The 23,171-nt window shown below is 47.5% G+C and overlaps 1 protein-coding gene across 2 annotated transcripts in view; it reads left to right on the top strand.

Annotated features, from left to right (window-relative positions):
- PDS5B (PDS5 cohesin associated factor B) overlaps positions 1-23,171 on the top strand; it is a 148,963-nt gene that overhangs the window by 63,790 nt on the left and 62,002 nt on the right. For both annotated transcript variants that reach the window (XM_040426139.1, XM_040426140.1), the window contains exons 12-14: positions 5,864-6,015; positions 11,913-12,026; positions 22,582-22,663. In XM_040426139.1, the coding sequence (XP_040282073.1) occupies positions 5,864-6,015; positions 11,913-12,026; positions 22,582-22,663 (348 nt within the window). The remainder of the gene's footprint in view (positions 1-5,863; positions 6,016-11,912; positions 12,027-22,581; positions 22,664-23,171) is intronic.

The raw sequence follows: 23,171 nt of genomic DNA, 5'->3' as shown, positions 1-23,171 counted from the left end.
ATTACCCTGATTGTCGGCCAGTGTAAAAAGGCCTTTACTGTCCCAGACTGGATTGCTTTGTAAAAACCACAATTTCTTTTTTTCTGTGTATCCTTTCTAGTAGGGGAATCAACTCGTATAAATAATTATTTAAATTTTGCAGCTTTCATGAACAAAAAAAAACCTTAACATGTGCTTAAAAGATTGGACATGATTTAAGCCTACATTATGCAGTGACATGCCGTATAGGAATGGCCTCACCCCTGCTCCAGTTATTGTCTGGAACGTTCATGGCACTGGTGGTACTATGGGTTGGTTATGACTACTTAAGTGTTCTTCATCAAAGGAGTTTTCCGGGACTTAAATGCTGATGACCTATACTCTGGCCTTCCTGCTGCTCTCCTTAGGCTATGTGACGTCATGTTCATCTGTCACATGCCCTAGGGAAAGGACTCTGAGTCCTGTGGCCTCTTCATATAGCGTAGAAGCAGCTCAGTCCTACTGAAATGAATGGGGCTGAGCTGCAATACCAAGAACAGCTTGCAGTGCTTTGTGACCCGCAACGAGGAGTGGTGGAGCGCCTCAGCGTCTTCAAACAGCTGATCGGCGGGGTTGCCGATAATCGGACCACCGATCAGATATTGATTACCTATCCTGATAATATATCACCAGTATTGAACACTCAGACAACCCCTTTAAATTGAAGGGGTTGTGCCACTAATATTAATGTATCCCACCCAACTGTAAAATCACTTACCCCAAATACTATATTTTATCACAACTGCCTTTTTTTTGTTAGACAAGGATTGCACCTTGTGGCAAATCGGTTTTAGTATTCAGTTGCTGTTGCTGCCTGCATTGGACCCTTTCATGTAGGACATTGGAAGTGTCATTGGTAAGAACAAGGGGCGTGGTTAGTGTCACATGTTTTGATGATGTCAGGACACATCTCACTGCCATAAGGCAAGATGGGACAGCAGGCAGATGACAATCCAGGAAGTAGAATTCAAACACGGGGGATAAGAGGAAACTGCAAATGAGGCAAAAAAAAATAAAAATAAAAAATCCAATGCAGAATGGGAGCTAGAGTAATTGATTAGAATACCATTTTGAGTGAAAAGTAGTTTTTCTCGGACTTCTTTCCATTGGGGGACACAGACCATGGGTATAGCTTAGAGGTATTAGTAGGAGGGACACTATGCAAATACAAAAGAGCTCCTCCTCCTCCTCGGGCTATACCCCCCGACTCCACCAGGAGAAACTCAGTCTTTGCTTAGTGTCCGGATGAAGGAGGTTGACACTCTCACTATTCTACTCCGGTTTGTTATTTTCTTTTCTAGATGGGGACACAGGTCAGCATGGCGCTTTCCTGGTCCCCCATGGAGTGCCCCCCGCCGTTTTTTAGACGTTGCCTGGCCACCTCCATTTTCCCCCCCACAAGAAAAGTGCATCCGGGCTCGACCTGTTGGCTCCGGTATCCCACCAGCCTTTGAGTCACCTATGCTGCCCTCCACCCAGAGCACTGCACTTCTGAGTCAGACGTCTGAAGAGGTGAACTCTGCTGGTCACTTTCAGAGGGAGAAGACTTCAGGACAGATAAGTACTCATCTCCCCCCCCCCCCTCTCCCCTCCCCGCTTCCCCCCTCTCCTCTCCCCCGACTATGGGCCGTCTGGGTGAATTGGGAGATGGGTGTTTTATGTTGGGGATGGGCTTTGGAGGCACAGGGATTTTATCTTGGGGTTGCTCCCTGCTGGACCGGGCATCTTACTTTCCTTTTATTGCATCGGGGGCGCCGATGCAGGCTCCGCCCCCCGCTCCTACCTTCCTGGGCAGTGTGTTGTCAGCGGCGGGTCCCCGTTTCATAAGGGGTCTCCGCCACCCGCACTCGGCATTTAACCCCCGATTCGCCATTTGCGTTGTCCGGGTAAGGGGACAATTCAACTAGCGCGCGCTTTTCCCCCCGCCATTGACGTCTTTTTGGGGGCGGAGCCTCTCGCTCCGCTCTGACTCCTTCCTGCTGACAAGCTGTGCACATCGCGTGCAGCTCCCGGCTCTGCTGTTAATTCTGCGTTGCCTGGGTGGTAGGACGTATTTATCTCTTTCTTCAGCGATATCTCCCAGCGATATTTTGGGCTCACTTGGATGAGTTCATCTCTGCCGCTACTGGGGGCAAGAGCACTCCTTTTCCCCAGCCCAGGTCTAAGCGCCCTTTTCGGCCTAGGAATTCCGGTTCTCGGTACCAGTCCTTTCGCCGCTTCTCTTCTAACAGGGCATCACTTGCTTCCTCCGCTGAGGGGTCACTGGACTCCCGAAAGAAGCCCCAACCTTCCTGGCGCCCGAGGGCACGGTCGGCCCGCCCTGCGGCTCCCAAGCAGTCTTCCGCATGAAGGGGTCCCCCACCCCTCGTTATGGGGGGCCGCCTGCTCTCTATCAACGGGTTTGGAGGGCTCATGTTCAGGACGCTTGGGCTCTAGAGATTGTAACGTCTGGTTACAAGATAGAGTTCGCGTCCAGACCGCCGGAACGTTTTTTTCCTTCTCGCGTTCCAGGGGATCCGACCAGAGCCTCGGACCTCTTAATGGCAGTTTCCTCCCTTCTGGACCGGGGGGTTATTACCCCGGTTCCCCCAGAGGAACAGGGCCCAGGTTTCTATTCAAACCTGTTCGTGGTCCCAAAGAAGGAGGGGGTCGGTGCGTCCGATCCTGGACCTAAAACTGCTCAACAAGTCTCTAAGGGTGCGGAGGTTTCGAATGGAATCCCTCTGCTCCGTTATTGTTTCTCCTCTTCCAGGGGAGTTCCTCGTGTCCGTGGACATCCAGGACTCTCATCTGCATGTTCCGATCGCAGAATCTCACCAACGATTCCTGCGCTTCACCATTGGTGGTCGTCACTATCAGTTTGTCGCCGTTCCTTTCGGGTTAGCAACCGCCCCTCGGGTCTTTACCAAGATCCTGGCACCGATCATGGCGCTTCTTCGTACCAGGGGCATTCCTTTACTGCCCTATCTGGACGATATCCTGATAAAAGCCCCCTCGCTTCCACAGGCCGAGGACAGCGTCCGGATCACTGTTCTGACTCTGGAACAGTTCGGCTGGATAATCAATTTCCCAAAGTCCTCTCTCCTCCCATCCCAGAAGCTTTCCTTCCTGGGGATGATTTTGGACACCTCGTCCGCCAGAGTGTTCCTGCCAGTCTCCAAGTCCTCCCAGATCCAGGGGGCAGTGTCACATCTGCTGCGCTCCCAGTTCCTCTCCATACGGGAATGCATGTGGGTCCTGGGTCTTATGGTGGCCTCCTTCGAGGCGATTCCATATGCCCAGTTTCACACTCGCTTGTTGCAACAGGAGATCCTTTCCCTCTGGGACAAGACCTCTCGGGGTCTAGACGATCGCATCCGCTTGTCTCAGCGGGTTCGGGCTGCTCTCCCTTGGTGGCTGTCCCCAATGAACTTGAGGTCGGGGAGATCCTTTCTCCCGTTTCCTGGACGATCGTCACCACCGATGCCAGCCTCCTGGGTTGGGGCGGCGTTCTCCAGTCTCGCACGGTTCAAGGGATTTGGTCGGTGGCAGAGTCTCGCCTTCCGATCAACATTCTGGAACTGAGGGCGATTTTCCATTCCCTCTCCTATTGGACTCCTCTCCTTGCCGGCCGCCCGGTGAGGATTCAGTCGGACAATGCCACGACCGTGGCATACATCAACCATCAGGGCGGGACTCGCAGCCGGATGGTGATGCAGGAGGTGACAGAAATTCTGACGTGGGCGGAGTCGCACGTTCCGGTGTTGTCAGCAGTTTACATTCCAGGAGTGGACAACTGGACAGCGGACTTTCTAAGCCGCAACAAGGTGGATCCAGGCGAGTGGTCCCTGCATCCAGATGTATTCGAAGAAATCTGCCGCAGATGGGGCCGTCCGGATGTGGACTTGATGGCGTCCGGGCTCAACAACAAGCTCCCGGTGTTCCTGGCTCGCGCCCAGGATTCGGAGGTGTACGGGGTGAACGCACTTGTGTCTCCGTGGCAGGACTTCAGTCTCCTCTATGTCTTCCCTCTGCTTCCTCTACTACCGAGGGTTCTACGCTAGATCAAGGCGGAAGGGATCCCGACCGTTCTCATCGCCCCGGAGTGGCCTCGACGCGCGTGGTTCTCAGACGTGGCTCGGATGCTGGCGGACGCCCCATGGCCTCTTCCCGACAGAAAGGACCTACTGTCTCAGGGCCCGCTCTTCCACCAGAATTTACGGTCTCTTCGTTTAACGGTGTGGCTGTTGAAACCGCCATGCTGAAGAAAAGGGGGTTCTCGGATTCAGTGATTAGAACCATGATCAGTGCGAGGAAGCCGGCTTCCTCCCGGATTTACTATCTTACCTGGAAGGCCTTCCTAACTTTTTGTGAGAGCTCGGGGTTCCCTCCCCTTCGCTTTTCCATCCCGATGGTGCTGTCTTTTCTTCAGTTTGGGCTTGAGATGGGACTGTCGCTGAGTTCCCTGAAGGGCCAGGTTTCGGCACTGGCCGTTTTTTTTCAGAAGTCCCTTGCTCTTATGGGTCCTGTGAAAACTTTTCTTCAGGGGGTGGCACATTCGGTTCCCCCGTATGTTCCCCCTTTGCCTCCTTGGGATCTCAATTTGGTCCTGCGTGTTCTGCAGTCGGCCCCATTTGAGCCTCTGAGTGAGGTCTCCCTGACCTTTCTCACCTGGAAAGTGGTCTTCCTTGTGGCCATAACTTCCATCAGACGGGTGTCGGAGCTGGCCGCTCTTTCCTGCCAGGAGCCTTTTCTGTTTTTTTAACCAGGATAAGGTTGTGCTCCGTCCGGTTCCCTTATTTTTGCCCAAGGTGGTCTCTCCCTTCCACCTTAACGAGGATCTTGTCCTGCCCTCCTTTTGCCCTTCTCCGGCAAACCCCAAGGAACGCGCTCTACATTCCCTGGATGTCGTCCGGGCCTTAAAGGTGTATCTCACGGCTAGCGCTTCCATCCGCTGTTCAGATTCCCTCTTTGGGATTCCCGAGGGACCTCGTATGGGTCTGGCGGCCTCCAAGGTCACTGTGGCGCGATGGATCCGCTCGGCTATTTTCACGGCTTATCGCGCTCGTGGTAGGGTTCCCCCGGCTCGGATTACCACTCACTCCACTAGGGCGGTGGTGGCTTCCTGGCCAATGCGCAATCGTGCCTCTGCGTCTCAGCTGTGTAAAGCGGCCACCTGGTCGTCCTTACATACCTTTACAAAGTTTTATCAGTTGCATTCCCTGGCTTCGGCTGATTCTGTCTTTGGCCGCAGGGTTTTACAGGCTGTGGTTCCTGTTTGACCGTTGGACGTTCCTCCTGGCGGTGCTGATATTTCTCCCACCCCATGGACTGCTTTAGGACGTCTCGTGGTCTGTGTCCCCCAATGGAAAGAAGTCAGAGAAAAGGAGATTTTTTGTGAAACTCACCTGTAATATCTTTTTCTCGACTTTTCCATTGGGGGACACAGCACCCACCCATTCTGCCTGTTGCAGGAGGGGTTTTCAGTTCAGTTTTTGTTTTGAGGTTGGACCTCATGGGCTTTGGTCCGATGGCTTCCATTCTTTTTTCTTCTCCTACTGCTTTTGCAACGCCTGAGTTTCTCCTGGTGGAGTCGGGGGGTATAGCCCAAGGAGGAGGAGCTCTTTTGTATTTGCATAGTGTCCCTCCTACTAATACCTCTAAGCTATACCCATGGTCTGTGTCCCCCAATGGAAAAGTCGAGAAAAAGATGTTACAGGTGAGTTTCACAAAAAATCTCCTTATGGCACAACCCCTTTAAAACAGAAAACTCCAGGATGTCGGATGTTTGTATACTGCCCGTTTTTACTTAGAACCAGCTGTGTAACAGAACCACCTGTCCACTTGTTTTTCTCTCATTGAACAGTGGAGAGTAAGAAAAGAAGCCATGATGGGCCTGGCTCAGATCTACAAGAAGTATGCTTTGCAGGCAGAAGCTGGTAAAGAGGCTGCAAAACAAATTTCCTGGATTAAAGATAAACTTCTTCATATTTATTATCAGAACAGCATAGATGACCGGCAAGTATATTCTTCATCTTGCTTTGTCAGAATATTTTGAAATGATTTTGTATGATTTGTAACAATTGGATTTTTCTACTTGCCATAAAATCTGTTTCTCATTAAATGCATTGGGGGACTCAGTACCATGGGTATATGCCCAGCTACCACTAGGAGGCACTAGACATCAAAAAAGGTTGCCTCCGCCCAGTTGGGCTATACCCTCTCCACAGCACTAGTTTGTTCTGTTTGTACCAAAAGCAGTAGGAGAGAGAAACAAAAGCGAAGAACCAACATGTTCTAGATCGGGAAATGAAAAGAGAACATCAGCCCGGTGACGGGGAGAGTAAGTAAAAACAGAGGGTGGGATCTGTGTCCCCCAATGCATTGAATGAGAAACAGATTTTACGGTAAGTACAAAAATCCAATTTTCTCATTAATGGCATTGGGGGACACAGTACCATGGGATGTCCTAAAGCAGTCATCGAGAGTGGGATTGAAATCTCATGCAAAAAGAAGGGTGCACAGGTGCAGAAGAACCATGTGACCCAACAGGACCAGGAGAAACCCTAGCCAACTCCACCCCAGGTGGGAAAAAATAAAGTGCTAGAGGATAAGGAGCAGGGCCAGATGTCCTGTGTGAGAACCAAGAGTTGACCAAGAGTGCACTAGAGAGCCCGAGGAAGCATCTAGAAGAGCCAGGTCTCCCCCTGAAGAAACAGGAGAGAAGCACAGCAACAACCTAGCGCTCTGCATATGGAAGGATGTAAGTTTAAGCACTGGAGGCTAAACGCTTGAGAGAAATCATAAAGACTCAAGGGAAGGGAGCGAGCCTCCTTTCACAGCAAGGAAGGGGGGGAAAAGAAACACCCTATGAGAAGGTGGGAACCCCTTCCTGCTTGAGAAAAACAGTCAACCCACGGGAGAGGGGGGTCCTAGGTAATGGTCAGGGGAAGGGAAAGTAAAAACCTGCTTCCCCCATAGAGGAAGCGAGGAACAAGCATCTGAAAGACATAATATCGCTGTGAAATGTAAGACTAGAGATATTCCTGACCACATAAAGTCACCAGTCTCAGTCTTGGAAATACAAGCTGAGACACAGTGGACAGAGATATTGGAGTAGAAAGCGAGGACTCCAAACAGCCTAAGGAGGAACAGTTCTCCAAAAGAGGCAAGGCTCCGTCCCAAAAGTGACCAATACGAAGTAAACTGCAAACCATAGCACTAAACTAGGTACCAGGAACTAGACCTGGGGGGATGGAAAGAGATGTTAGAATCTGAAGAGGGCAATAAGCCTATTAGGACCTAGGAGGGAAAAAGAATAAACAGAGTCCAAAGAAGCAGGTGTCATACAGAACCTGTGCGGTCAGAATGCCATGGGTAGCTTCCCAGAAGGGAGCAGCCAGTTTGATTGTCTAAGAATGAGTGGAATCAGGGACTCTGAGCAGGATTACCCAGTCAGGGACCCAAGAAGGGTCCAAGGAATCGGAACACCTAAGGACAACAATAGCCAGAAAATCAAGGAAACAACATCGGCCAAGGGTGACCAACCATCCCAAGTGTAGTGACCAGCCAACTGTAAAACACTGTCCCAGAAAGGGGCAAGTACAGCAGCCTGGATTTGGTAAAAGAAATGCCAGACATCCATATGTCAGAAAGGATACAGAAGACTGCAGGGGAAGCCGGGAGAGACTACACTGACATGCAGAAACCAGCTACCGGCAGAGCACAATGAAACCCCCAGGGAAGGGGGAAGAAACTGATAGGTGCAGAGAACGGCCCTTCTGTCATGTAGCACAACTAATCAGAGAACATAAGGGAGTACCAAGAACACCCGGACCAAGGCAGAACTGCAGGACCATGTCCGATACTAGAGCAAGCAGCGGAAAAGTCCACCCACTGTCAGGTGTGTGGCACTCACTAGTCCTGTCAGTCATATCAGAGAGGACGTCCAGCGAAGGCATTTGTCTTTGACCACCCATAGAGATCGTTTATGGTGGAGGACATCCAGCGATGACCCAAAACTGCTATATCGGCTGGTGCTCACAACGCTGCGTACTCTTGCAATATACAACAACCAGTGGTGATACCTGTAGTCTGCCAGGACTGTGCCATGTAACTCTGTGAAAAGAAAGCAGAGGAGCAGTAACAACAACGCGGGTACTCCATCATGAAATGGGGTAACGCGGCTGTGCAGCATGCAGTAGTACTTTATAGGGTTGACAAAGAACAATCCTAGCATGCCAGCCAACAACCTGCCCACGGAGGGAGAGCAGTTGTCTGGTGCATAACAGGACTGGGAAGTTTTGTTCAATAGTGCGTCAGGCAAAGAGGAAAAATCATTCCTAGTACAGAGGCAAAGAGAAGACTAGAGGGCCTGGTTCAGGGGGAACTTCACCTGGTGTCCGATCTGAACAGGCCAGCCATATACTGAAACTAACAAAACAACTCTACTCCGCTCAGTAAGTGGGGAGACATATGGATACCAGGTATGCCATGTATGCTAGAAGCAGAAAAGCGTGATGAATACAGCATCAGGAGATGGAAACATCACTCCATGTGAATGGGGAACCACCTGATTGCTTATCACAGATCGGAGCCAGGGAAGGGAGGGATACGCACAGTAATGCAGGAGCCGTATGGGCTGCAGATTGTACCAATAGGGCATAGCTCCTGTAGATACTGCAAATACTCCGCCTATAATAGGAGTAACGTGGCTGCATGGTGCTCATAATAATGAGAGTGGAACATAGCTACGGCATTGGAAATGCTACAGTATATGGAGGCTGTACATGTACTCTACCTAATAAGGGAGAAAAACGGCTGTGTATTGCAGACTTAAAACCACACAGGTGTAAAGGATATAGCATCTAGAGATGGTACAGGAACTCCACTTAAGAGGGGAGCGATGCCTGTATGGTGCGCACTAGAACCAGAGAGGTGCAATGGTTACTGTGTTAGAAGAGGGCCTCTATACCTCGCCTGGTAAGGGAGAAATAGGGCTGCATGGTGCACAATAGAACCAGAGAGGTGTAATGGCTACAGCAAATCTGGAGATGGTACAGGTACTCTACCTCTAAAGGGAGCAATGTGGCTGCTTGGTGCACACTAGGAGCTGGCATAAGTAATGGCTTCCACCTGTAGAGATGGAACACCAGAGAACCAGACAGGTGTACTGACTACAGCGTCTAAAGATGGTACAGGTACTCTACCTATGAAGGGAGCAACATGGCTGCATGGTGTACATAGAACAAGAGTAATGTCTACAGACCCTGGAGATGGAGCACCATAGGACCAGACAGGTGTAATGATTACAGCATCTGGAGATGGTACAGGTACTCTACCTATGAAGGGAGCAATGTGACTGCTTGGTGCACACTAGGACAGATAGGTGCAAGAGCTACGGCAATTGAAGATGGCCTCTATACTCGCCTAGAGGGGGAGAATACGACTGCATAGTGTACTGTAATGGCTACAGGCACTCACTCTACAGAACTCCCTCTGTATATACGTTTGCTAGACTCACGCTAGCACCAGAATGACTGTCTTGGCTGCAGCGCCTGGCGGAAACACTCTCCGACTAGGAGGGTGTGTTGAACATAGCCCCTGGTACAGTGAAATAGCTGTAGTGCTGGGTACAGCATTTGGCAGTGGTACAAGTACCCCCCTGTTAAGGGGAAGGCGTACTCACCTGGGACACCACGTAGGTGTGTCGGCATGCTAAGCACTTGGCGGGCTGACTTACCTTATGCAGCCAGGGGAGTATCATCCGAAAGTCCACTAGAGGGGATACCAACCCTGGAAAGGAGAGGTTCCTCAGTGGACATTAGTCTTTAACCACCCAGAGAGAATCTGTATGGTGGAAGGCCGCCTGATGCTCTGTTACAGAGAGAGAATCAGAGCAGAGGAGTCTCCAGAGGCAGCAGATGGAATGGCAGGGAAGGATTTGTCAGCAGCCTCAGTCCTGTCCTGGGAGTGACCCGAGGAGATGTGACGACCCGTGGTCATCTGCGGGACCTAGTAGAGTGTGCCCCATCCGCGGAAGGGACCCTGGGCAAGCAATCGGTGCAGCGACTCTGCCATAGATTGGGAGAGTTGGACAGGATCCCCTATGGCTTGGGACAGAAGAGGCCCAGTCGGGAGAGATTGTCACAGAAGTGGGTCAGGGCTACATGAGAGGGCTTGCGAGCTACTGCTCAAAAATAGGGACAGGCAGACTGCTTGGCAACCCTTTAGCTTAATGGGCGAGCGTAATTACGTGGCGACCCCAAAGGAAGGCAGGGGGGGAAGAGGACCCACCAGCCAGAGGCTGTCCTACCAGACCCCAGGTGCTGTCTCCCTAAGAGGCGCTGCACAGGGGCCCAGGGAGGTTGCAGGAGAGATGCCAACAAGATGGAGGCATTTTCTTCTTCCAGGCAGAGTTAGGAGGTTCCGACCCCCAACAGAAAGCCCGCACTTGGCCAGGATAGGAAGAGCGGGTAGCCCATCCCGGCATCCAGGAGGGACCAATGAGGAAGCCCGGGAAACCTAGGAGGGGGCGGGATGAGCGCAGCCTAGCAGGCCTAGAAGCCGGGGCCTCGATTTATGAAGCGGCCGGAAAGGACCCTCCGCGGCAGACCGGGGACCCTCCGGATGAAAAAAAATAGGTGAGGAGGGAGGGGAGAGACGAGGTGAAGGAAGCACCTGGAGGCCCGTGGACAGGCCGGGGAAAAACACGGCCTAGTCCAGGCAAAAGCCGGCGACTAAATTAGCTGGAAGGGTCGGGGAGGGAGCCTGGAGGAGACTCAACACGGGGGCCGTGGGAATGCCGGCATGCCACTGCGGATGCAGTAATGGGTGACTGGGTGAAGGGCGTTGGTACCGGAGTACGCGCCTGCAGGGGGTGCAACTAAAGTGGTAATCCACGATGGAGCCCCATCGTGCAGCAGGCCGAGACCTGCAGAAGAAGGAAAAAAAGAATAAAAATAAACTAATAAAAAGCAGCGAGACCTGCGAAAAAAGAGCAGGTCATATCTGCCTCCTACGGACATTAGACTAAAACTGAATAACCTAGTGCTGTGGAGAGGGTATAGCCCACCTGGGCGGAGCCAACCTTTTTTGATGTCTAGTGCCTCCTAGTGGTAGTAGCTGGGCATATACCCATACCCATGTTTTTACATTCATGTAAGAATTCTTTCTGCATTAGAAACAAAGTGAAATTGACCAAACGTAGGGCCCCGTGCACTCACCCGTATATGTTTTGCTGTCTGCAAGACAAGGATTCTGGCCGAGTGCATGCTGCCTTTTTTTTTTTTTTTTTTTTTTTTTTTTAACTCTAGTAGAAATGTCCTAACCTATTTTTTTTTTTTTGCTGCCACATTTAAATTAATGGGTCCACTCCACACCAAAAAATACAGTTTTGTGCATGAGGCCTTAGAGGGCCGGTCAAATCATATGTCTTCCTACCTACTTGCATTCCCCATGTAAGAACAATTCTGTGGTATGTTTTCTTATAGGCTCTTGCTAAAAATAGGAAGAGGGGCTTCCTACTTGGTACACACATTTTATTATGTCTGTTTTCAGGAAACAATCCCTTTTAATAATGCTGTAATATAATGAAAGGTAGAGTCTGATGGGAACTTCTTTTTTTGTTATATAGGCTCTTGCCTCCATAGTTACAATGATGGAAAATTCAAAGGTGACCATATTTCTAGGCAGCAGGTCGTAATGTAATGCTACCTCTTATATACTGTCTATTTTGCTTTTCTCCTGCTTGGCATCATTGTATCACCTGTAGAGCTACATAAACTTTAAAACAGTGTACATAGCTCAGTTGGAGGTTCCCTAAATCTTAAAATAAAATGTTAATTCTGTAATGTTATGTACCACGTTTTCAGACTTTTTTTTTTTTTTTTTCCCGCCCCCCCTCCTTTTTGTAGACTGCTGGTAGAACGGATTTTTGCACAGTACATGGTCCCTCACAACTTGAACACTACAGAAAGAATGAAGTGCCTATATTATCTGTACGCAACATTGGACTTAAATGCTGTCAAGTAGGTATTTTTGGTTGCAACACCGTCACTTCTTTTCCTCTCCTCTTTTTCTCAGAGCTAATTAAGAAAATAGGTATGATCAACAGTGAAATTTGTTGGCGTTCTCTGGAAATAAAAGACCATATCTGTACTGCCCACCGCCGGCCTTCGTAAATAGAAGATTAAGGCCCCTTTCAGACGAGCGATATTTCCGCGCGGGTGCGATGCGTGAGGTGAACGCATTGCACCCGCACTGAATCCGGACCTATTCATTTCTATGGGGCTGTGCACATGAGCGGTGATTTTCACGCATGACATGTGGGTTGCGTGAAAATCGCAGCATGCTCCTCATTGTGTGTTTTTCACGTAACGCAGGCCCCATAGAAATTAATGGGGCTGCGTGAAAATCGCAAGCAAGTGCAGATGCGGTGTGATTTTCACGCACGGTTGCTAGGAGACTATCGGGATGGGGACCCGATCATTATTATTTTCCCTTTATAGCATGGTTATAAGGGAAAATAATAGCATTCTGAATACAGAATGCTAAGTAAAATAGGGCTGGAGGGGTTAAAAAAACACAAAAAACTCACCTTAATCCACTTGTTTGCGCAGCTGGCATCTCTTCTGTCTTCATCTGTGAGGGAAAGGACCTGTGGAGACGTCACTGCGCTCATCACATGATCCATCACCATGGTGATGGATCATGTGATGAGCGCAGTGACGTCACCACAGGTCCTTTTCCTCACAGAGGAAGACCGAAGAGATGCCGGCTGCGCGAACAAGTGGATTAACCACCTCAGCTCCCCTAGCTTAAACACCCTTAATGACCAGACCACTTTTTACAATTCTGCACTACACTACTTTCACGGTTTATTGCTCAGTCATACAACTTACCACCCAAATGAATTTTACCTCCTTTTCTTCTCACTAATAGAGATTTCATTTGGTGGTATTTCATTGCTGCTGACATTTTTACTTTTTTTTGTTATTAATCGAAATTTACCGATTTTTTTGCAAAAAAAGACATTTTTCACTTTCAGTTGTAAACTTTTTCAAATAAAACTACATTTATATATACATTTTTCTCAACATTTATTGTTCTACATGTCTTTGATAACAAAAATGCAATAAGTGTATATTTATTGGTTTGCGCAAAAGTTATAGCGTTTACAAACTATGGTACAAAAATGTGAATTTCCGCATTTTGAAACAGCTCTGACTTTCTGAGCACCTGTCATGTTTCCTGAGGTTCTACAATGCCCAGTGAGTAGAAACATCCCACAAATGACCCCATTTCGGAAAGTAGACACCCTAAGGCAGTGATGGCGAACCTATGGCACGGGTGCCAGAGGCGGCACTCAGAACCCTCTCTGTGGGCACCCACACCCTGGAAAAAGTCTATGGTGTACCAATATGCCTTAGACTTTTCCTGCCATTCAGCAGCGCAGGGCGCACTATGAACAGCACAGGCAGCGCACTGAATGTAGGCAGGATATTGTAAATAAATGATAAAGTACATGGAAGATATTCTATATTGGACTGTAGTATTCAAGGTAAATTGCTGTGTTGGCACTTTGAGATAAATAAGTGGGTTTATGTTGCAGTTTGGGCACTTGGTCTGTAAAAGGTTCACCATCACTGCCCTAAGGTATTTGCTGATGGGCATAGAGAGTTCATAGAACTTTTTATTTTTTGTCACAAGTTAGCGGAAAATGTGGATTTTTTTTTCTTTTTTTTTTTTCTTACAAAGTCTCATATTCCACTAACTTGTGACAACAAAATAAAAACTTCCATGAACTCGCCATGCCCCTCACGGAATACCTTGGGGTGTCTTCTTTCCAAAATGGGGTCACTTGTGGGGTAGTTATACTGCCCTGGCATTTTAGGGGCCCTAATGCGTGAGAAGTAGTTTGAAATCAAAATATGTAAAAAATGCCCTGTGAAATCCTAAATGTGCTCTTTACAATGGGCCCCTTTTCCCACCTAGGCTGCAAAAAAGTGTCACAAATGTGGTATCGCCGTACTCAGGAGAAGTTGGGCAATGTGTTTGGGGTGTCTTTTTACATATACCCATGCTAGGTGAGAGAAATATCTCTGTCAAATGACAACTTGTATAAAAAAAAATGGGAAAAGTTGTCTTTTAGAGAGATATTTCTCTCACCCAGCATGGGTATATGTAAAAAGACACCCCAAACACATTGCCCAACTTCTCCTGAGTACGGCGATACCACATGTGTGACACTTTTTTGCAGCCTAGGTGGGCAAAGGGGCCCAAATTCCAAAGAGCACCTTTAGGATTTCACAGGGCATTTTTTACACATTTTGATTTCAAACTACTTCTCAGGCATTAGGGCCCCTAAAATGCCAGGGCAGTATAACTACCCCACAAGTGACCCCATTTTGGAAAGAAGACACCCCAAGGTATTTCGTGATGGGCCTAGTGAGTTCATTGAAGTTTTTATTTTTTGTCACAAGTTAGTGGAATATGAGACAAATAAAATATAAAAAATCATAATTTTCCGCTAACTTGTGCCAAAAAAAAAAATAATTCTAGGAACTCACCATGCCCCTCACGGAATACCTTGTGGTGTCTTCTTTCCAAAATGGGGTCACTTGCGGGGTAGTTATACTGCCCTGGCATTTTAGGGGCCCTAATGCGTGAAAAGTAGTTTGGAATCCAAATGTGTTAAAAATGGCCTGTGAAATCCTAAAGGTGCTCTTTGGAATGTGGGCCCCTTTGCCCACCTAGGCTGCAAAAAAGTGTCACACATGTGGTATCTCCGTACTCGGAAGAAGTAGGGCAATGTGTTTTGGGGTGTCTTTTTACATATACCCATGCTGGGTGAGAGAAATATCTCTCTAAAAGTCAACTTTTCCCATTTTTTTATACAAAGTTGTCATTTGACAGAGATACTTATCTCACCCAGCATGGGTATATGTAAAAAGACACCCCAAAACACATTGCCCAACTTCTCCTGAATACGGAGATGCCACATGTGTGACACTTTTTTGCAGCCTAGATGCGCAAAAGGGGCCCAAATTCCTTTTAGGAGGGCATTTTTAGACATTTGGATTCCAGACTTCTCACGCTTTAGGGCCCATAAAATGCCAGGGCAGTATAAATACCCCACATGTGACCCCATTTTGGAAAGAAGACACCCCAAGGTATTCCATGAGGGGCATGGCGAGTTCATAGAAGATTTTTTTTTTTTTGGCACAAGTTAGCGGAAATGGATTTTTTTTTTTTTTTTTTTTCCCTCACAAAGTCTCCATTTCCGCTAACTTGGGACAAAAATTTCAATCTTTCATGGACTCAATTTGCCCCTCAGCGAATACCTTGGGGTGTCTTCTTTCCAAAATGGGGTCATTTGTGGGGTGTTAGTTCTGCCCTGGCATTTGAGGGGCTCCACAATCATTACATGTATGGCCAGCATTAGGAGTTTCTGCTATTCTCCTTATATTGAGCATACGGGTAATGAGATTTTTTTTTTCCGTTCAGCCTGTAGGCTGAAAGAAAAAATGAACGGCACAGATTTCTTTATTCGCATCGATCGATGTGGATGAAAAAATCTCTGCCAAAAAAAAAAAGAGGGGAAAGGCGTCTGCCAGGACGATGATCTCTTCCTGAAATTTGAGGAAGGATCCTGTTCTCCCAGCCTTACTGTAGAGAACAAAACTATTATAGGCAGCCAATTGAATTAAATATACAGACACCTTCTTATACCAGCGTCTGGTGCGTCGGGAAACTAAATAGGGAGCCAACATCTGGTCATTGAAGTCCACCCCTCCCATGAGCGCATTATAGTCGTGGACAGAGAGGGGCTTTTCAATGACACTGGTTGCTCGTTCTATTTGTATTGTCGTGTCTGCGTGAATGGAGGAGAGCATGTAAACGTCACGCTTGTCTCTCCATTTCACCGCGAGCAGTTCTTCGTTACACAAGGCAGCCCTCTCCCCCCTTGCAAGACGGGTGGTAACGAGCCGTTGGGGGAAGCCCCGGCGACTAGGTCGCGCGGTTCCACAGCAGCCAATCTGAAGAGGGGCACACTTGTGTAAAAATTGTCCACATAAAGATGGTACCCCTTGCCAAATAAGGGTGACACCAAGTCCCAGACTGTGTTCCCACTGCTCCCCAGGTAGTCAGGGCAACCGACCGGCTCCAGGGTCTGATCTCTTTACCCTCATAGACACATGAAATTTGTGCATATAGCCTGTGGCCCTTTCACAGAGCTTATACAATTTGACCCCATACCGGGCGCGCTTGCTTGGGATGTATTGTTTGAAGCCAAGGCGCCCGGTAAAATGTATAAGGGACTCGTCTATGCAGATGTTTTGCTCAGTGGTATACAAATCTGCAAATTTGGTGTTAAGGTGGTCTATGAGAGGCCGAATTTTGTGGAGCCGGTCAAAAGCTGGGTGGCCTCTGGGACTAGAGGTGCTGTTGTCACTAAAGTGCAGGAAACGCAGGATGGCCTCAAATCGTGCCCTGGACATGGCAGCAGAGAACATGGGCATGTGATGAATTGGGTTCGTGGACCAATATGACCGCAATTCATGCTTTTTTGTTAGGCCCATGTTGAGAAGAAGGCCCAGAAAATTTTTAAATTCGGAAGCTTGGACGGATTTCCACCGGAAAGACTGGGCATAAAAGCTTCCCGGGTTGGCGGCTACAAATCGAGTGGCATACCGGTTTGTTTCTGCCACGACTAAGTCCAAGAGCTCCGCAGTCAAGAACAGCTCAAAAAATCCCAGTGCTGAACCAATCTGAGCTGTTTTAACCCAAACTCCAGACTGGGCAGTGAAAGGGGGAACTATTGGTGTGGCTGAAGTTGGGGGCTGCTAATCAGGGTTTGCCAGCACCTCAGGGACTCTAGGGGCTCTACGGGCCTGTCTGTGCGGTGGCTGCGACGGGGGAACTAATGCACGTGCCACCGTACCAGCTTCAACTGCCCTTCTGGTGCTCGCCACTTCACCATGTTGTACGGCAGTGCTGGTACTAGGTCCAGGATGGGCTGTGCTGCTGGTGTATGCCTCACCACGTAATCCGACAGTGCCAGCCCCACTCTGCTGCCCTTGAAGCGGATCCTGCGCAACCTGTGGTCTAGCAACATGGGGCCGGGTACGCCTGGTGGTATCAGGGACCTCAACCTCCTCGTCCGAACTTTGGGTCAGACTGCCACTGCTTTCTACAGGTTCATATTCTGACCCGCTGGATTCGTCAGATGAGGGTTCCCATTCCTCATCTGACTGGGTCAGAATCCTGTAGGCCTCTTCAGAAGAATACCCCTTACTTGCCATTTGGTCAACTAAATTTAGGGGGTATTCCCTGAGACTACCCAAGAAAAAAAGCAAGCCTGTCTTACAAATGGGAGGCTAGCGAAGTACCGGAAGCCGCTGCGATTGATAAAAAAATATCAAAACTGTTTTTTTTTTTATCACCGCAGCGCTTGTGAAGTGATTGTGCAGTGATTAAATAAAATTTTTGTCACTGCGGCGGGGCGGGCGTGGGTGAACGCACGTGTGGGCGACCGATCAGGCCTGATCGGGCGAACACTGCGTTTTGGGTGGAGGGCGAACTAAGGTGACACTAATACTATTATAGATCTGACTGTGATCAGTTCTGATCACTTACAGATACTATAAAAGTACCAATGCTGATTAGCGATACGCTAATCGGCGAATCAGTGACTGCGGTGCTGTGGGCTGGGCGCTAACCGACACTAACTACTTAACAAAGGGGCCTAAACTATCCTAAACCTAACCGTCAATACTAGTGAAAAAAAAAGTGACACAAAAAAAGTTTACACTGATCACTTTTTTCCCTTTCACTAGGTAATTGACAGGATCAAGGGGTTAATTGGGGTGATGGGGGGGGGGGGGTGATCTGGGGGCTAAGTGTACTGTTTGGTGTACTCACTGTGATGTGTGCTCCTCTGCTGGGACCAACCGACAGAAAAGGAGCACAGAAGCCATTTAACACCTTATATTTATAAATTTAAGGTGTTAGATGGCTTCTGATTCGGTTTTTTGAAAATCAACAGCCTACCAGCGACTATCATTGGCTGGCAGGCTGATGACGAACTTGTCCTCTAACTTTTGCCGGCTCGCGACGCATCGGCGCGTGACTGTGCCTGAGTCAGCCGCCTCTGGAACGCAATCCTGCGTTGGGCGATCCGGAGGCGGTTAAGGTGAGTTAATTAATTTATTTTTTTAACCCCTCCAGCCCTATTTTATTTAGCATTCTGTATTCAGAATGCTATTATTTTCCCTTATAACCATGATAAGAACCCTTTTAACCTCTTGGGGACACGTACGCCCTGATGTCCCGGTACTTAAGGACACAAGGCGTACAGGTACGCCCTGTGTATTTCCGATCACCGCCGGGCGGTGATCGGAACAGAGTGCCTGCTAAAATCATTCAGCAGGCACCCTGCGACAATGCCGAGGGGACCCCCCGTATCGGCGATTGCTGCAAACCGGCGGGGATCGGCGCTGCCATCGGGGCCCCGTGCTACTGTAATGGGGACCTGATGGCATGGAAGGCAGCGCGATGCCTTCCTTAGGCATCTGCGCTGCCTTCCGGTGACGAGCCTGTGAGATCCAGCCCCCTGGATCTCACAGGCAGGAAGCTGTATGAGTAATCTCATACAGCCAATGCATTCCAATACAGAAGTATTGGAATGCATTGTAAAGGGGATCAGACCCCCAAAAGTTGAAGCCTCAAAGTGGGACAAAAAAAAGAATTGAAAAAATGAAGCCCCTACCTAAGACAATCGCCCAAAAAATAAAAATACTGTATTTTTCGCTTTATAAGACGCACTCCCCCCCCCCCCCCAAAAGTGGGGGGAAAATGGCAGTGCGTCTTATAAAGTGAACACTGCCATGTTTATTTTGGTCACGCTGATACATCGCAAGCCGCGATGTATCAGAGGGGTGGGAGGAGGGGACAGAGGCTGGCAACACTCGCGGCGGGGCCCGGTGCAGTAACTGTACTGTAATACATCGGGCCCCGCTCACTGCAATTATCACATGTACAGTCTATAATCTTCAAGCAGTATCTCTGGTTTAAACTAGGGCAATCCTCTGTAGCAGTACAACTCACTATGAAAGCGGCAGGCAGAGCGGCAGCGTAACCTCGCGATGCTCACTCATTCACGCTCCTCCAACTTCATTCATGGGAAGGAAGTAGGAGGAGCGTGAATGAGGGAGAATCGCGAGGTTACGCTGCCGCCCTGCCTGCCGCTTTCATAGTGAGTTGTACTACTACAGAGGATTGCCCTAGTTTAAAGCAGAGATGCTGCTTGAAGATTATAGACTTTACATATAGAAGAAAGCAGAGTGTAATGAAGCAGTTTTCATAACCGTACTCACTATGAAAGCAGCGGTCCAGCGGGTGCGTGACGTCACTCACTCGGTCATGCTCCTCCCACTTCATTAATGAAGCTGGTAGGAGCGTGACTGACTGAGTGAGTGACGTCACGTGCTGGCCAGACTGCTGCTTTTATAGTGAGTACTGTTATAGAAGAAAGCAGAGCCATTGAAAGATTTTACATATAAAATCTACTGTGTGCCCTGTGGTCTAATGGGGGTCACTATTCGCACAGGGACAATATACTGTGACACATATGATACTGTGACCAGCATAAGATCATCTTATGCTGATCACAGTATCATATGTGTCACAGTATATTGTCCCTGTGTGAATAGTGACCCCCATTACATAAGATGCTATATATGATGCTACATCCCCCGTAGTAGTGTATCATCCACAGATCCCCCTCATAACAGTGCGTCATCCACAGATCCCCCATAACAGTGCGTCATCCACAGGTCCCCCCATAACAGTGCGTCATCCACAGGTCCCCCCATAACAGTGCGTCATCCACAGGTCCCCCCATAACAGTGCGTCATCCACAGGTCCCCCCATAACAGTGCGTCATCCACAGGTCCCCCCATAACAGTGCGTCATCCACCGGTCCCCCCATAACAGTGCGTCATCCACAGACCACCATTAGTTCAAAACCCCTCCAAAAGCACACCTTTTGGTTCAAATTTTTTTTTCTTATTTTCCTCCTCAAAAATCTAGGTGCGTCTTATCAGGTGCGTCTTATAAAGCGAAAAATACGGTACATGTCTCAGAATATGGAGACACTAAAACATAATTTTTTTTGTTTAAAAAAAAAATGTTATTGTGTAAAAAAAAGTATACCTATTAGGTATTGCCGCGTCCGTAATAACCTGCTTGATGAAAATATCACATGACCTAACCTCTCAGATGAACACCGTAAAAAAAAAGTGTACAAAAAGCAATTTTTTGTCACCTTACATCACAAAAAGTGTAAAATAGAGCAACCAAAAATCATATATACCCTAAGATAGTACTAACAAAACTGCCACCCTATCCCGTAGTTTCTACTCTAGGGGTGCATCAGGGGGGCTTCAAATGGGACATGGTGTCAAAAAACCAGTCCAGCAAAATCTGCCTTCCCAAAACCGTATGGAATTCCTTTCCTTCTGCGCCCTGCCGTGTGCCCGTACAGCAGTTTACAACCACATATGGGGTGTTTCTGTAAACTACAGAATCAGGGCCATAAATATTGAGTTTTGTTTTGCTGTTAAAGGGGTTATCCCATCTTAGACAATGGGGCATATCGCTAGGATATGCCCCTATTGTCTGATGGGTGCGGGTCCCACAGCTGGGAACCGCACCTACAAGGAGAACGGAGCCGTGGAGAGTTGTGGCTGGAGGACCCCGGGTTTCCCGGGGTCTGTCCACCACGAGGCGCAGCTCCCCGCCTCTCCCATTGAAGTAAATGGGAGAGCACCGCACATGCATGGCCACCGCTCCCATTCATTTCTATGGGGCCGACGGAATTAGCCGAGCCAGCGCTCGGCTATTTTCGGCGGCTCCATAGAAATGAATGGAGGGTGGCTGCTCATGCGCAGTGCGCCCTCCTCGAGTTTCCCCGCTCCGTTCTGCTTGTAGGTGCGGGTCCCAGCTGTAGGACCCGCACCTATCAGACAATTGGGGGATATCCTAGCGATAGGCCCCCATTGTCTATGATGGGGTAACCCCTTTAACCCTTGCTTTGTAACTGGAAAAAAATTATTAAAATGGAAAATCTGCCAAAAAAGTGAAATTCTGAAATTTCATCTCCATTTTCCATTAATTCTTGTGGAACACCTAAAGGGTTAACAAAGTTAGTAAAATCAGTTTTGAATACCTTGAGGGGTGTAGTTTGTAAAATGGGGTAATTTTGGGGTGATTTCTATTATGTAAGCCTCGCAAAGGGAATTCAGACCTGAACTGGTCCTGAAAAAGTGGGTTTTAGAAATTTTCTGAAAAATTTCAAGATTTGCTTCTAAACTTCTAAGCCTTCTAACGTCCCAAAAAAATAAAATGGCATTCACAAAATTATCCAAACATGAAAGTAAACATATGGGGAATGTAAATTAATAACTATTTTTGGAGGTATTACTATCTATTATAAAAGTAGAGAAATAGAAAATTGGAAATTAGCTAATTTTTTTTTATTTTTTGGTAAATTTTTGGATTTTTTTTTATAAATAAAAATTTATTTTTTTGACTCAATTTTTTACCAGTGTCATGAAGTACAATATGTGACGAGAAAACAATCTCAGAATGGCCTGGATAACTAAAAGCGTTTCAAAGTTTACCGCAACATAAAGTGACACGTCAGATTTGCCAAAAATGGCCTGGGCAGGAAGGTGAAAATGAGCCCGGTCCTAAAGGGGTTAAAGGATGTGGACACCTTGAATACAAATTTTTTTTTTTATTGTATTAATTTTACAACTAAAGTAAATTTTCTTTTAGGTTTCATTTAAAAATGTATTTGACTTGTGCAGCTTGCATATAATGTAGTGTTCTTCATCCCATTCTACTAAAGACAGTTGTCTGACAGCTCCTTCTGCAGCCCTTCTCACACCTCATGAAGCAAATCTATTGTAAAATATTATTTGATTTATCTACTAACATTGTATTTGCCTTTTCTAAATTGAGTTTAGACTGGCCTGTCAGTTGTCTGCATTCATGCAAGCTGCACAAGCTAAGATTTTTACTAAAATTGCAAATCCTTTTTTTTTCTTTTAATTATTGCAGTTTAGTAAAGAATTGTAAACAGCCTTTTTACAGAGCAATTCATATATTTTAAAGGGAATCTCTCAGCACAATGTTGGACTATTATCTGCTAAAATAAATGATTAGTACTACAGATAAGGAGTTCGGATCACTATTTTATTTTTCTACTGTCCCCTGTTCCCCGACTGTCGGCAGTTAAAGCTGCACTGAAATACATTGTCGGGACTTCTGTGCCTGCACACGGGAGTCCTCTCCATTATGTAGGAATGGCACAGCAGTCGAGTGTGTATTTCAGAGGAGCTTTGAAAGCTCTCATCAGGGGTACAGGGAGCAGAACTAAAAAGAAAATAGCGATCTGTACTCCTTCTGAAGTACTACTCATCTGTTACTGCAGATAATAGTCCAAGATCGTGGCGGCAGATTCTCTTTAACAGCTTGCCCCACTCCAAAACTCATTTTGTTTTTTTTCTCTGACAGAGCATTAAATGAGATGTGGAAATGTCAGAATTTGCTCAGACATCATGTAAAGGATTTGTTGGATTTGATCAAACAGCCCAAAGTAAGTATATCTGTATTTGTGTCAGTAACAGTATTATTATTATTTTTCTCTTAAATGTGTGTGATGTGAAGACTTCTTGAGAAATGGGGACAGTTCATCAAATGCCCATGCTCCAGCATCTTGCTGTCCTCCACACGCCTTCACATATGCACATAGGCCGTTTTCACAGGGCAGGATTTTGCATCAGTTTTGTGCCTGTTCCTTGTTCTGGATCTTGCTCCTGGTTTTGGCTTGCAAATACTGATGCAAAATACTGGTGTAAAAGTGGCCTTAGGCTGGAATCACACATGCAGTTTTTAGTGAAGTTTTTTAAGTGAACAAGTGTGTGGATACAAATGAAATGGTAAAGACTTCGGGAAGTGTGAGGTCCTCACATGAAATGAGTAGTCTTATTACCTGAATTTTACTTTAGTGCTTTTGGACTACTGCGGTCATGTATCGGCATGAATAGGATCCTTTGGAAACACCCTTTAGGGTACTAGCGTTATTCTTTTCCGGCATAGAGTTC

This window comes from Bufo bufo, chromosome 3, assembly GCF_905171765.1.
Source record: "Bufo bufo chromosome 3, aBufBuf1.1, whole genome shotgun sequence".
Classification (NCBI taxonomy): domain Eukaryota; kingdom Metazoa; phylum Chordata; class Amphibia; order Anura; family Bufonidae; genus Bufo; species Bufo bufo.
Note: the sequence above shows the minus strand (reverse complement) of the source record. Positions and strands in the feature narration are given on the sequence as shown.